Source organism: Sardina pilchardus, chromosome 8 (genome assembly GCF_963854185.1).
Source record: "Sardina pilchardus chromosome 8, fSarPil1.1, whole genome shotgun sequence".
Classification (NCBI taxonomy): domain Eukaryota; kingdom Metazoa; phylum Chordata; class Actinopteri; order Clupeiformes; family Clupeidae; genus Sardina; species Sardina pilchardus.
Window position 1 is genome coordinate 10613057 of NC_085001.1, and position 16229 is coordinate 10629285.

A 16229-nucleotide genomic window follows, 5' to 3' on the forward strand; every position below is an offset into this window, starting at 1 on the left:
CCTGCCTGGACCGTATACCTTGGACTGAGGGATTCTGATGTTAGGGTGTAGTGGTGCGTTCACACTGCTGTTTAGGGCTGGGAGCAAATGAGTTCATCATTGATGTAATCAAAGGACAATGCTGCTGGTGTGTTACATCATGGGGTCCTCTGGTTCACTCCTGAGTCAGCTGCTGGGGGGGAGATTACAAACACACACACACACACACACACACACACACACACACACAGAAACACATACACACACAGACACACACAGACACACACAAGGGAAATGAAGGGACGTTCTATCAACATTACATATAGGCATATATATATATTTAAGGAATGCATCAAATTACATTTATAAAGGAATTGTATAAAAAACCCTCTAAATATGCAAAATAGGAGTGAAGACAGGGCGTGTTATTAAACACAGAGTTATCCCTGTGTTTCGTGAAGGTTTTAGTGCATTCCTCCAGTAACACTAATGTGATCCTTCTCAGACTGTCTGAGTCGAGAGACTCTCCTAACCCTACTCCCCACCCAACCCCCCCCCCCAGACTAGCTCTCCCCTCTCTCTCTTTGCCTCTCCCAGTAGGTAATCTGACAGATTAACACAGATTAACCGGGTCTCAGACCCCTCACAACACACACTCTCAGTGAAGTTGTCTTTTTTTTTTTCTGGGTACGGGTTGCAGGGGCAGGTGCGGGTGAAGCATGTCAGGGTGACACCTGCAGTGATAAACAGGCACAGTTTTCCAAGGCAGTTTTCCGGTGTTTCTCTCAGTGTGGTACTGGCTGCCACCGCTCCCCGGAATGGCTTTCTGTCTGGTGTCTGTCACACTGGGACTGTGTTGTGATCGGCGGCGGTGCGCCGGGAGGGATTAGCGCAGTCACCTGCTGTCTGAGGAATGCTGAGATTCCGAGATCTCGGCTTGTTTTGTCAGAGGATGAGTAAGTAATTGGCTTTTTTTGGAGGGCCCCCGTTGAAGCAGGGATTTCAGCTGACTCTTTAAGAACATTGTGGGAAGGTCAATGACACAGCCAAGGTTATACGTGATTCCCCACAAAAAAAACGAAAGACATTTTTTTTTTTTTATGCCGTGCTGTTAGTCAGGCAGCAAAACCCATCTCGTAAATGCAAATGATTATAAAAAGTAGATTGTAATACTGAAGCAGCAACAAATAGATAGATAGATAGATAGATAGATGAATGTGAATAGCAGCCGGGCTGCACTGGATGCCCAATTGAAGCACTAAAATGTTTTCAGAATATACACACAACGTGCCACTATCACGTCCAGGGGAGGCTAATTGTTGCAGCAGATGCTCTGTGAATGGAGCGCTTCAGTTAAACGCCCGGTGTAGCCTGCCCGTCAGTAGGTGCTTTACAAGTCACGCCGTATTTCCTGCATACATTCTAATTATATGCAAATGAGATTTGATCGCACATGGCCCTTTGTTAGAGACTGATAAATGTTTGATGTCCAAATTGGCTGTCAGTGGACCCCTGACTGGTTAAAGGCCTTTGAAAGATCACGGATGAGCGATGAAAAGCCTTGGGGAAGATGTCTGTCTATAATATGACAATCACAAATAGGTAGCCATGCTTTGAAATATTGGGGTTGGACTCAAAATTCTCTCTAATCTGAGTAATATAGAATGTTTTGCCCTACGGTATGTGTGTTTGTGTGTGTTTGTGTGTGTGTGTGTGTGTGTGTGTGTGTGCCCGTTGGTGTATTCTATGCTTATACATGTTTGTGTGTATTGTTTTCCACAGCAAACACAGTACCCCCACCTTCCTTACACACACACACACCTTCTGTATACCCGTATGTATACACCCCACCCTACCCCACCCCACCCCACCCACGGTGTCTGCATCTAATGATCGCCCTGGGGGACCCAAAACAAACAGGAGATAATACCGGAGCCATGGGGTGCCTAAGACTCATGGATCTCCCCCGGTCCCTAGCTTAGCACGGGGCTAGCAGCATGACGGGAAGGGGGACCATGGCAGCCGCATAAGGCACGGGGGGGTGGGTGGGAGTCAGTGTTGTGGCAAGAAAATAAATCTTAAGTCTTCTGAGAATATCTTACCTGCTGCCCACAGACCCGCCACCCCCCCCCCCCCCCCCTCCACACAAATACACACACACACACACACACACACACCACACAACCCCTCACCCCAAGTCAATGATCACAGGCAGGTTCAGCAACCCTTTGTTCAGTACTCGCACTGTTCTTTTAATCATCTGTGTAGATTGCCCCCCCCCCCCCCCGCCCCCATCCCCCAAACCTCCTCGTTGCCACACAGCATCCCCTTTGGGCCTGAGGCATTGGGTCTGGGCCCACACCCTTTGCCTCAGGGGAGAGATCCGGGGTGAGGTGGGCTGTTCAACAGACTCCCCCGTACAGAAACACTGCTGTTCCCAGACCACTGAAAGGCTGACGGCTGCCGTTGACATGCAGATGGAAGAGGTTGGGGTCAAAGATGAAGCTGAAGATTAACGTTGGAGCCAGCGAATGTCCCCCCCCCCCCCCCCCCCCCCCCCCCAAGTCTCCATGTGGTCCCCGATAGTCATAGATAACCACCCCATCCCCCACCCCCACCCCAGCACAACACCAATTCCAGCACCTGCAACATTACAGGCTTATGGTAGACCCATGACAACAGGGTGATGTGGAGAGATGATGCTCTTCCTTTGTCTTCTGGTGTGTTTTCATGTCAACGCAAAGCCATGCAGGAATGAACATTAGCCACCCTCCCTGCGGAGTGACACCCACACACATGTCTCCGGCTGATCTCACATCACCACACATGCGCGCGCACACACACACACACACACACGCACACACACACACACACCAAGACACACACAAGCGCATGCACACACATATGCACACATGCACACACATATGCACACACACACACACACACACACACACCAACACACGCTCGCACATGCTCACACGCACACTTGCACCAACACACACACACACACACACACACACACACACACACACACACACATACAGACAGATTGGATCGTTTATTGTCACTCGATTGCACCCTCCCTCAGCCTCACACAAATGCAAAGAACATGATGTTCTTTTTCTCACATTTTCTCCCACACTTCTCATCCCTGTCATCGCTCATGAAAACAGCCCCCAATTAAGCCATGCTTAGACCCCCAAAAAATCAATTAGACCAACGCGCACCAGCGCATCACAAGCGTGTGTTCTACCCTGCGTGACGTTACAGTAACAGCAGGCGGAGAGTAGGTATTTGGGTCCGCGGCACTGGCGAGTGTGAGTCCTTAGCGCTGTTAGCCTAACGGAAACAGACGGGCCTTTGTGTGGCTGCTGATTTATGTATGGCCATAATGTGGCTGTGCCGGGACGAGGCTGCGCTGGCGTGCTGCTCCTGGTGCTCTCGCTGCCTACCGCCTGAGCTGCCGGAACGCTTCTGATGTGGGGGCGGAGGGAGGATAATGCTCTTCTTCTCCTCCTCCTCCACCTCTGCTTCTCCCTCTCTCTCTCTCTCTCCCTCTCTCTTTCCCTCTTCTCTTTTCTCTCTCATCTCCTTTCTTTTTTCTCCTCTTTCCTCATCGCCTGTTCTTTTTAGAACAGCGCGAGCCCCAGCGAGGTAATGACCTATTGTACTTGTGTGGGAATTAGATTTGCAGCGTCGATTTGCCTGATATATATTGATCAGCTCGCTGGTGGCAGGTGACCTTTCAGATTGACTTGGGAGTAGCTTTTATGTCTGTGGGAGGCAAATTATCATTTTAAGCCTGAATAAACGTTCATTAGGCCATGGTCCTACAAGCAACAAAGCTCTCCATCATTTCCATAGCTGCATTATAAACCGCTGTCTTTATTGTTATTTCTCATGTATTATATAATTCAGCCCTTCAAAGCCCAACAGCAGAGCACTGTATAATTATTTCACATTATTGTACTGTATAGCTATTGTGTGCCTCATGTCTGCCGGATGGAACACTATCCTCCTTTTGGCACTACTGTAAATGCTCAGTAATGCTGCTAACACAGACAAAGCCATTAGGGTCAATGTAATTATTTAATTCCAGAAGTGTACATTTCATGCCATGGGTGCAAATGTGTTTTGCATTATGTAATTGATGAAATTAGTCCCCTGTAACCGTCGCTGTGATATTCATGTCAGTGTCAGTGTTTTGCATGAGAGGGGATGTACGCTGTGGTTGCCATGACAACAGCAGGCATGCATGGATGGTGGTGTTGGTGATGATGCAGGCATCGCCATGGCAGCAGAAGCAGCCATAGCAGTGCTAGCTAGCTAGCAGCAGAGGAGGGTCTAGCCGTTGTGTAACACTGACCTAGTTAGTGTGCAGCTGATCCGCCTGCAGGCTCCGTGAAACATTCATGAGCCCCCTCCCCACACTCCTCACAATATCGCCTGGGCAACCAACATGTGCTCCCTCCCTCCCTCCCTCCCCCCCTCCACACAGCCTCATGCATCAACATTTAGATATTCTACTTTCGGGTTCAATGAATAAATACTCTCCGTTTTGTTTTGCTTTTCTTTCCTCAAAAGGGGCCTGACTACTAGCGTTAGCATTGTTAGCGCCATAGCGGGTGGTGCAGTGATCGCTACGATGGGGGAGCGTTTGCACGTTGAGGGTTTGTGTGGCAGCGTGCTGGCCAGCCGTCGTGCTCCTGCGTGGCTCTGAACTTGGCCACGGGCCCGTGAGTGATGTAGCTGTCTGTCACAGGAGGCAGAGAGCGGAGCAGAATTGAGCAGAAATCATTGCATTAATATTTGATTGCTTAGAGTAGTCTGGTGGGCTGCATGGAAGCCCAGGCTAATTTAGAGAGTGTCTGTGGGGAAACACACAACACAAGCAAAGCGACTCCTCTATTTTGTATGTCTGTGTGTGTGTGTGTGTGTGTGTGTGTGTGTCTGTGTGTGTGTGTGTGTGTGTGTGTGTGTGTGTGTGTGTGTGTGTGTGTGTGTGTGTGTGTGTGTGTGTGTCGGGGGGTGGGTGGGTGTATTTGTGTGTGTGCTGGTCTCCCTGCGTGTGTGCAATCTGCTGGGGTGTGGGTGTCTAGGGGGCTGCTAACCAGCTGATTGATCGTTGTCTGACCTTGATATTTCTATAAAGCACACAGGAAATTGTGTGTGTGTGAGAGTGCAGGGGAGGGGTGTACTTATTCATCTCTTATGTTTATGTGTGTGTGTGTGTGTGTGTGTGTGTGTGTGTGTGTGTGTGAGTGTGTGTGTGTGTTTGTGTGTGTGTGTGTGAGTGTGTGTGTGAGTGTAGGGAATGGGTGTACTTATTCATCTCTGTGTGTGTGTGTGTGTCTGTGCGTCCGATATCACAAAAGCTGCAGCACGTGCATATGAAACAGAACGTAGCATTTGAATGTTGATGTGATGCTCCCTTGCAGCCCTTTTCTGTCAGTCTCCCCAGTACCCCATGACCTCTCTCTCTCTCTCTCTCTCTCTCTCTCTCTCTCTGTGTCTCTCTCTCTCTCTCTATGTGTGTCTCTCTCTCTCTCTCTCTCTGTCTCTGTCTCAGCATGACTGCAGCCTCACGGTTGGTGCGCCATTCACGGCACTATAGGAGAGCCATATGAGGCAGCTGAACGCTAGAGTGCCCCTCTGCCCCCCCCGACCCCCCCTGACACACACACACACACACACACACACACCCCAGCCTCTCTCTTAACCTCCCCACACACACTCTCTCTCCTGACCCCCCCTCTGCCCAACCCCACACACACACCACACACTCTCGCTCCTAACCCTTCCCCCCCTCCCCACACCCCACACCCTCTCTCCTAACCCCCCTGTGGGGTTTCTCTGCGGTAGTGAGTGAAAGGCTGAGGGGTCGTATGTCACAGTCACTTCCCAGCAGCCATCCCTCCCTCACTCCCTCACTCCCTCGCTCGCTCGCTCGCTCCGGTTGCCGTGGCAACGCTCAGATTCATTCAGCCTGTGCACATGCACACATACATACTAACGCGGGCTGCACACAGTCAGGCGCGTGTGCGAATGTGCGCACACACACACACACACACACACACACACAGAGAAAAACCCATAAAACATTGTGGGGGGAAGACGGGAGGGTGAAAGCACAAGGTTGATCAGGACACATTGGATCTCGCTGTCTGCCTGTGATGCGAAGTGAAATTATGTTGTGATGTGTGACCCATATAAGGACTTTTAAATGAAAGTGGGTCAGAATGCACTTAGAATATCAGGGCCTAGTCTTTTCCCACATTGTTTTGTTTCCTGATTCATTTCAACACGGATGGCTTTATTCTTTTATTTGCACATGCAACTCATGCTATCTCTCTCTCCTCTGACTCTCATGCAGATAGACACACACACACACACACACACACACACACACACACACACACACACACACACACTCACACACACATACACATATGATGTGTGACATACACACACACACACACACACACACACAGGCATGGATACACGCAAAGACGCACACACACGCACAGCCACTCTCTCTCTCTCACACACACACACACACACACACACACACACACACACGCGCCCTTCCTCAGTAGGTCAATAATGTATAATTTAGTATAATTTCCATGTCGGTGTGGGCTGAGTTGTCTTGCTGGCTGGCACATTGGGACGTCTCTGCAGGTGGCACTGCCCTGCTGGGAGTCCAGACTGGCATCATGCTTGGCACGGCACGGCAGGCTATCACTGGCAATGGTGGGTGGTGCCCGGGCTGCTATAAGCTGAATGATGTTTACAAAATGCAAGGTGAAGTGAAAGAAGGGCACCCCCACACATTCACTCAAACATGCAAACACACACTCTTGCAGACACACATGCACACAGGCACACACACACACACACACACACACACACACACACACACACACACACACATACACTCTTGTAGACACACATGGGCATAGGCAGACAGACACACACACACACACACACACACACAAACACACACTCTTACAGACACACATGCACACAGGCACACACACTCTTGCAGACACACATGCACACAGGCACAGACACTCTTACAGACTCACACAAACACATACATTCATATACACACACACAGACACACTCTTACACAGACAGACAGACAGACACACTCTTATACACTCAGACAGTCACACACACACACACACACACACAGACAGTCACACACACACACACACACATCATTGACAAATGCACACACACACACACACACACACACACACACACAGACACGTACACACACAGATAGAGAGAGACACACACACACACACTTACCCACACAGATTGAATTAAACAAAGGCACAATTTCGTTATTTCTTCCCTTTGTCTTTCCTGCGAGGCAATCACTGGCGACCGCTGAGATGGTTCAGCTCCGTATATTTCCCTGCACACTAAACGCTTAATGGGCGCAGTGGTTTTATGGGGGACAAGTTTATGGCAGGAGAACAGCACAAAGCAGGCACACTGCTTCTCCCGATGGGCGTGCAGTGGTCTGGTCCTTTTGGAGCAGTGTTTGTGTTCATGTGAAATGAGGAAAACACAGGGAATCCCTGCCCCACAGACACACATGGGGAATGCGGACACACACACACACACACACACACACAAGCACATACAGACACACACACACACACACACACACACTCTCTCTCTCTCTCTCTCTCTCTCTCTCTCTCTCTCTCTATAGCAGTCCCTCTATTTGTGTCCTTTTTCAGCAGCACAACACAAATACACACTCTGCCACACACAGACACATCTTATCCGAGACACACAAGTACACGCAAAGACACACGTACACATACACAGACACGCACACATGCGTGCACACACACACACACACACACACACACACACACACACACACACACACACACACACACCTCCCTCCCCCACTGACACACTATAATTCACACATGCACCAAATCACAGCTGCATTATCATGGCATCAGGTATTGATTTGTGGAGGCAGCAGCTCCACAGGGGGGACTGAGGCCCTCTCCTCTCCTCTCCTCTCCTCTCCTCTCCTCTCCTCTCCTCTCCTCTCCTCTCCTCCCCTCCCCTCCCCTCTTCTCTCCTCTCCGTTCTCCTCTCCATTCTTCTGTCCTCTCCTCTCCTCTCCTTTCCGTTCTCCTCTCTCCCCTCTCCTCTCCGTTTTCTTCTCCTTTCCTCTCCTCCCCGTTCTCCTCTTCTTTCCCCTCCCCTCCTCTCCCCTCCTCTCCTCTCCTCTCCCCTCCTCTCCTCCTCTCCTCTCCTCTCCCTTCCCCTCCTCCCCTCTTCTCCTCTCCTCTCCACTGAGTTTATTACACCAGCTGTGGGGGGTCTCTCTTTCTTTTTCTCTCATCACTCTTTTCACTCCTCCTTTCTTTCCTTCATTCATTCATTCATTCTTTCTTTCTTTCTTTATTTCATTCTTCCTCTCTCTCCCCCTCTCTCTCCTGCTGTGCGATGGAGACCTGTGGTGTTAGGACATCAGGAGGGTAATGGCGGTGAGTTGTTCTGAAGCCGTCAGGAAGCTGAGCCAGGCTGTTTGTTGACACGAGACCAATCGAATGTTCTCCATCGGCTTGCTGCTGATCGAGTTTCACGTCGTCAGGCCCTTGACCTCTGATAAGTAGCCGCTCTGGCCTTTATTTGTGCTGAGCGGAGAAACTCAACTCTCGTCTCTTCCGTCTGTCTTTGTGGTGTTCTGGTCCTTTGTCTTCCTGTTCTTGTTCCATCCCTCCATCCTGCCTCTCTCTCTCTCTTTCTCTCCGTCTCTCTCTTGCCCTTACCTTGCCCCCTTTTCTCTTTCTTTTCCTTCACTTTCTCTCTCTCTCTCTGTGTGTTTCTCTCTGTCTCTCCCGCTTTTTTCTCTTCCCTACCTCTCTCTCTCTCTCTCTCTCTCTCTCTCTCTCTCTATTCGTCCCTGTGTCTTTGTCTCCCTCTTTACCACCTGCTCAGTTAGAGAAGCAAAGCCCACTATTCTCTCCTCTCTCTTTCTCTCTCTGTCTCTCTCTCTCTCTCTCTCTCTCTACCCTCTCCCTCCCTGTCCTTGCTCATGGTGGGTGTAATCTAAGCGCTCGGGCTCGGAGCTTTTAAAAGCGTCTCTGGGGTGTCGTCACCCTCGCTGCCATCCATCACGCCGGAGCTCAGGGGCCAGGCTGCTGGCTGGCCGGTGGAGGCTAGAGCTGGGGCTGGAGATACTAAGGCTGGGGGAGGTTGGTGGTGAGCTGGGGCTGGGGGTACTAAGGCTGGGCGTTTGGGGGAGATTGGGGTGGGCTGGAGCTGGGGGTACTAAGGCTGGGCGTTTGGGGAGGTTGGGGTGGGTTGGGGCTGGGGGTACTAAGGCTGGGCGTTTGGGGAGGTGGTGGTGGGGTAGGTCTGGGGGTTGGACCATTCTCCGCACGCAGGGCTACTGAAGCTGTGTCTGGCTACAAAAACAACACACAGGCATGATACCCCTCCCTGTCAAACCCACCTCACACCTCCACTTAGCCATAACCCTTACCCTCACCTTCAGCATAACTAACTTAAAGCAAATATCCACCCAATAACCCCACGCTGAACTGGAGACTGTCAACACTCTCCGAGCCCTTTCTTGTGGTTGGTCAGCAGCTGCTGGGGTCAGATCAGAGGCAGATGAGATCCAGAGTGCACCTCTGTAGTGTGCTTTGCCTCTTATTGGCAGGACCGGTCATTTGGTCTGGAGCGTTTACAGGGAAACTGTTGACCTTGATTCCTAACGACAAATGAATGGGCAGACTCCAAATAGGTGTTGTTCTGTCCATTCATCTCACAGTTACACCTCCTCTCATATATTTCCTGGACAGGCGCTAACAGAATGCTCTCTTTAAAAAGAGTAAGAAATAGTCTGTATAGCCTTTTTATTAAATGTTTTTGTAACATTGTTGGTCCCTACATCAGCTGCTTTGCTTTGTTGTACGTCTATACTCAAGCAGTGCTCTCTAAACATGAGAAGTAGAACTAATACTCGACTCAGGAATAATTTTCACCTAGACTCCACACCCTGAAAGACTAGCCTCATCCAGTCAGTATGTGTGATGCATTGCTGAATGGTGCGTTCATTGTACTATGGTGTAGTGTGGTGTGGTGCGGTTCAGTGTTGTGTGGTTTGTTGTGGTGGTGCAGTGCTGTATACTGTGGTGTGATGCTGTGTGATGCGGTGCAGTGTGCTATTGGTGTGGTGCTGTGCTGTGCAATGTAGCACAGTGTGGTGTGATGTGGTGCGGTGTGGTGCAGTACGGTGTGGTGTGGTGTGGTGCTATATGGTGTGATGTGGTGCTGTGTGGTGCGGTGTGGTGTGGTGTGGTGCTGTATGGTGTGATGTGGTGCAGTACGGTGTGGTGTGATGTGGTGCTGTATGGTGTGATGTGGTGCAGTGCGGGTGGTGTGATGTGGTGCTGTATGGTGTGATGTGGTGCAGTGCGGTGTGGTGTGATGTGGTGCAGTGCGGTGTGGTGTGATGTGGTGCTGTATGGTGTGATGTGGTGCTGTGTGGTGCAGTACGGTGTGGTATGTGGTGCTGTATGGTGTGATGTGGTGCTGTGGTGCGGTGTGGTGTGGTGCTATATGGTGTGATGTGGTGCAGTGTGGCAGTGAGGTGCGGTGTGGTATGGTGTGGTGAAGTGCGGTATGATGGTGTGGTGTGGTGCAGTGAGCTGCTGTGTGGTGTGGTCTGGTGTGGTGCTGTGCTGTGTTGCATTGGCAGCAGTGTGGTGTGCTGTGTTGCTGTGTGGTGTGGTGTGGTGTGGTGCAGTGCGGTGTGGTGCAGTACGAGATGGTGGTGTGCTGTGTTGCATGGTGTGGTAAAGTACGGTGCTGTGTGGTGTGGTGTGGTGCAGTGCGGTGTGCTGTGTTGCATTGGCAGCAGTGTGCTGTGTGCCGTGCCGAGCCCATGCTGGTTCAGTCTCCAGCTCACTCGGCGTGTAATCCTGCACTTCCTGTTTCCTGCCCGCACGCTGTTCTCCAGGTGGCCGGTCTGTCCCTGTCGGCCTGCTCCGCCACCTGGGGATCCACCATCAGCCCCGCTGTCTGTCTGTCTGTCTGTCTGTCTGTATGCTTCACTCTCTGTATGCCTCTTCGGATGTCTGTCTGTCTGCTTCACTCTCTGTATGCCTCTTCGGATGTCTGTCTGTCTGTATGTCTGTCCGCTTTACTCTCTGTACGCCTCATCGTATTTCTGTCTGTCTGTCCGTCCACTTCACTGTCTCGGCTGTCTCGGCTTCTCTCTCGGTATGTCTGTCCGTCTGTCTGTCTATCTGTCTGTCTTCTTCTCTCTCTTTTTGCATCACTGTCATTTTTACTTTTTCATTCTGTCTCTCTGTTCATGTATTTGCCTGCTTTCTTTTTGTCAATGGATTGGTTGGTTGGTTGGTTGGTTGGTGCTGGATTCACATTCATTGTTAATTTCTTTACATGATCGTGTACGCACAGCATTGATAAAGCCATAACAAAATGGCTACTAACGCCACTGATCAGAAAAATGGCAGTGATACCGTAAGCACAGACATTATGAATATGGAAAAGCAGAGGGAAACCTAAACTGTCTACCTAAACTGAGGGCTGTTTGCTTTGAGCTAAAAGTCTCCTCTCAAGTAATACTCAGCAATCAATGCTTCATTCCTCTCTACTAGTTTCCAACTATGTGGTGCCAGTTATGGCAGATGGTTTTGGAGTGAAGAATACTGGGATGTGGTATACTGACTGCAGGCTTCTCTGTCGGGCTACTGTTTCAGTCTCCGGGTTCACAAATGTGACTAAAGTGGAGGATGTGTGAAAGATGTTCCATAAAACGAGGCCGGTGGTTTGCTCTCTTTATGCGTCCCATGTGTGTGTGTGTGTGTGTGTGTGTGTGTGTGTGTGTGCGTGTCTGTGTGCGTGAGTGTGTGAAAAGTTGGTCACATTAAAAATGAAAGGTTCAGACGAGCTTTGAACAGCATGTGCCTCCTGGTTAACCTCCATGTTCCATGCTCCCCTGTGAGGGAAGTATGCGGTTAAAGACGTGGTGTGCGTGTGTGTGTGTGTGTGTGTGCGTGCGTGCGTATGTGCGTGCGTGCGTGCGTGCGTGCGTGCGTGCGTGCGTGCGTGCGTGCGTGTGTGTGTGTCTGTGCATTTGGAAAACCTTCCTGTGTGTGGATGGTGAATATGTGTGTGTGTGTGTGTGTGTGGTCATGTGTGCATTAGTGCATGAGAATACAGCAGACGTTTAATTCCCTGCTAAGACAACTTTTATTCATACAGTATGCCCCTCTCTCTCTCTCTTTTTCCCTTTCCCTCTCATTTTCTGTGTGTATATTTGAGCAAGAGAGGGAGAGAAAGCAAGTGCAAATGTTCAAGTTTGTCTGCAAATTCCAAGCAGTGTTTTGAGTTGGAGTGTTTCTGCAGTTATTAATTGATGTGAGGATATTTCTGTTATTGTCTCTTAAAGCTATCTACAGTATATGGTGTGTGTGTGTGTGTGTGTGTGTGTGTGTGTGTGTGTGTGTGTGTCAGCAGTTATTGGAAGCATGTTTATTTGGAAGAGACAATGTTTCCTATACCCTTGAGCTTGGGAAAACTCATGATATATTGCTGAACTGCTTTAATCTACTGGATTATTCAGAAGATTTGATTCCAACTTGACTTGTGAAATAGAATCAAACAAAGTGTTAATATTTCTGTGTTTACGTGTGTGTTTGCACTTGATGGCTAATTCTCCCCTATTTTCCATCTCCCTCTGTGGCAGCTCTGGGACGTGTGTGTGTAAGACCGGCGTGTACGGGCCCAAGTGTGACGACTGCCACCCCGGCTTCTTCCACTTCAGCAGCTCGGGATGCCAGCCGTGCGAGTGCAACAACCACACCGTGCACTGCCACCCGCAGTCAGGTCAGTCTGGACCTCCCACGACCACGCCAACTGACCGCGCCAGGCATCGCACCCGCACCACCCGCCCCCCTCTCTCTCTCTCTCTCTCCATACCCTCACCACTCTCTGCCCTGTGGCGCAGAACCCACAGCACAAGCAGGTTCAGAGCCGTGCCTACCTTGACTACCATCCAGTTCAGTCAGGCTGCACTCACTACTAACCACCAGCCACAAGTCCAACCGCTTCTCTAGACCCTCAGTCTGTGCCTGTAGTGCAGACATAGCACCAACGTAGGGCCAACCATAGGATGAGATCATTATTCAAAAGCAATTAAAAAAAAAAAAAAAACCCAGAACAGTAAAAAAACGATCAGTTAAACGAGTTAAAGCTGCTACACACGAGTCCAAAATATTTACACGAAATGATGCAGGCTATTACTGTAAACACGTATTCTAATTAGTCTGACACACAGAGGACCAAGTTCATTGCGATGAAGAAAAAAACGTTCAGAACAGTCTTGTTTAATGGGAAATTTTACATGGAAAAAATAAGACTCGTGTGTATGGGCCTTTAGAGGTGCATAGGGATTTGGGTGTTTGTGGGAGTGTAAGTAAACATGCATAACTAAGGCACATAGACGTGCTAGACTGCAGCGATCTGGTGGTGGCGGTCTGTTTTGCCTTGTTTACTCTGCCTGTACGGCAGTGGGAATGAAAGATAGTTACACAGCTGGGTCAGCCTTGGTGGAGCATTCGCCCTCAATCTATATCACGGAGAGTGCACACGTGCACTCGCACTCGCACTTACACTCGCACTTACACTCACAGACAGGTTCAAAAGCACGAGCCAGAGGTGGAGGTGCACATTACCATCCCACAGCCAGGTCGGGTGAGTGTGGGTGGCCACCTGCTCCATCCACCATCCACCTGCCACCTGTCCTCTCTCTCTTCTCCTCTCCTCTCTTCTCCTCTCCTCTCCTCTCCTCTCCTCTCTCTCTACACCTCTCCTCTCTCTCTACACCTGTCCTCTCTCTCTACACCTCTCCTCTCTTCTCCTCTCCTCTCTCTCTACACCTGTCCTCTCTCTCTACACCTCTCCTCTCCTCTCCTCTCCTCTCCTCTCATCTCCACTCCATTCCTCTCCTCTCCTCTCCTCTGCTCTGCTCTCCTCTGCTCTCCTCTCCTCTTCTCACACATCACACCTGATTTGTGCCCACACTGCAGACGAACAGACTGGCAGATTCACAGCAGTACATTGACACACACACACACACACATACACACACACACATCCCTTCATCCCTGATTCATGCCAACAGCGTAGACGCTCACCTTCGATCTATACCCACAGTGCAGACACTCAAAGACAGGCAGGTTGAAACCGCTGACCATAGGGTAACATTACAGTCACCGAGTTGGGTCCATCTGTGCCATTCTAATCAGCCAGCCATGTGTCCTCCACACCTTCACCCTCACCTGTCTACGGCGGCAGTGCCAGCAGCACCTACAGGGAGACAGACAGGTGTGAGCTGCAGTGCCAGCAGCACCTACAGGGAGACAGACAGGTTTGAGCTGCATGCTGTGGCATCAGATTACAGATTAGTCAAGCCAGTCTAGGCCAAAAAACAAACAACACAACCACCCATCACAACCACTACCCACATACACGCATACATGTGTGAGTGCGGTGTATGTTAACTTGAAGTCTGTTTTGGTGTGCATGTACTGTATGCATGTGTGATTGTCTCCATGTGTTATACGTTAACTGAACTGTGTGTGAGTGTATGCATGAATGTGTGCATGTGTGTGTGTGTCTGTATGTCTGTGTGTGTTTGTTAGAGGAAGGTAACCCATCACACCCATCACACGCACCACCCACATTTCCCCCCTTGATCTGAACTTTTAGTCAAATTTGCAGCACAAATACCGCAACATATAGTGAAAAATATAATTGCAGCTTAAATTTGCAGTTGATGATTCAAACAGCACTACAAAATGGCTGATGATCACTGTAGTGGACAATTGAGTCAGAGAGGGTTAAAGTGGAGCGGTTAGTAATCAAGGATCTTTGATTGAGTGGTTCGTTGAACATTCTGAGCATACCCTTATGACAAAAGAACTATCTTTTAGTATTAACTATTAGGAATCTTTTAGTATTTTGTAACAGACTATCAAAGGAAGCATATAAAGTCCTATAGATATTATAGGAATCATATTGTTTTAGGACATGCCATAGACATGTCTATGGGACATACTATAGGAATACCATAAGACTGTCCTATAGGAATGTAGAGGGTAACGGTATTGTGGAGGTATGACAAAACATGACAGATGTATTAAACACTGCCAGAGAACCAACTCTTTTTGGACAAAAGCTTCTTCAAAATCCCTTCGCCATAACCTTAACCATGACCATAACCATAACTACGGTACACTCAGGTCAGTCTGTGTCACCCATGCTATACACCATGCTCGCCACTATCTCCTCCCTCTCAACCTCAACCTAAACCTCAACCTCAACCTCAACCTCAACCTCAACCTCAACCTAAAGCTATGGCTGCAGTTGTGCCGGTAGTCAGGGTTGAACCAGCAGCAGCACTGAGGTCAGATTACAGTTGCAGCGCTGGCACGGCGCTGTGCTGCTTTCGTCCGTGCGGATCGACTTCGTGTACCCGTGAGTCAGGAGTCGGCCGTGAGTGAGGTCAGCGGCAGTCTGAGCTGTGTCATCATCGCGCTCACAGAGGTCAGACTGGGCTCCGCACCGCATCGCCAATCTATCATCCGCACTTACTGTCTTTGGGAGTGCAGACCTATTTTGTTTTGCGCTTGACTGACTTTGGTCTATTGATCTATCAACTGGACTGGACCTCTTACGGCTTTGGAGAGGTCTATTCATAGTTCAATGATAATAATAATTATTATTTTATCTAAAATAAAATCAATAATGAAGAATGTATGTGAATGTGAAAATGTGCTTCTGAATGTGGAGGTGTCTAAAAGCTTTGCTTTACTGTATGAAATGGTATTTTGCCATGTGTATTTGTGTTTGTCTTTGGATTTTCGAAGTTGTCAGTACGCGTCCTTTAACAAATCCTAGAAAAGGTTACCCAACAACCCATTTGCGTGTGGCTCTGGCTTTTGCTTTGTATTTGAGTATGTGTATGTGTTTGCATGTATGCAAATGTGCATTCAAGAGAGAGTCAGTTGAAGTGTCTTTGTGTGTGTAATTCAAGTATGTGTTAATTCATCTGTGGTTGAATGTGTGTATATGTTAATTCAAGTGTGTGTTTTTGTACTGTATGTGCATATATGTAATTTTGTGTGTTGTGTGTGTCTGTGTGTGTGTGTGTGTGTGTGTGTATGAGT

The 16229-nt window shown here is 49.3% G+C and overlaps 1 protein-coding gene across 1 annotated transcript in view; it reads left to right on the forward strand.

Moving 5' to 3' along the window:
- The window catches only part of si:ch211-158d24.2 (multiple epidermal growth factor-like domains protein 9), a 45362-nt gene that overhangs the window by 6204 nt on the left and 22929 nt on the right, over nt 1-16229 (forward strand). The window contains exon 3 of the mRNA XM_062543979.1: nt 12746-12885. Coding sequence (XP_062399963.1) covers nt 12746-12885 — 140 coding nt within the window. The remainder of the gene's footprint in view (nt 1-12745; nt 12886-16229) is intronic.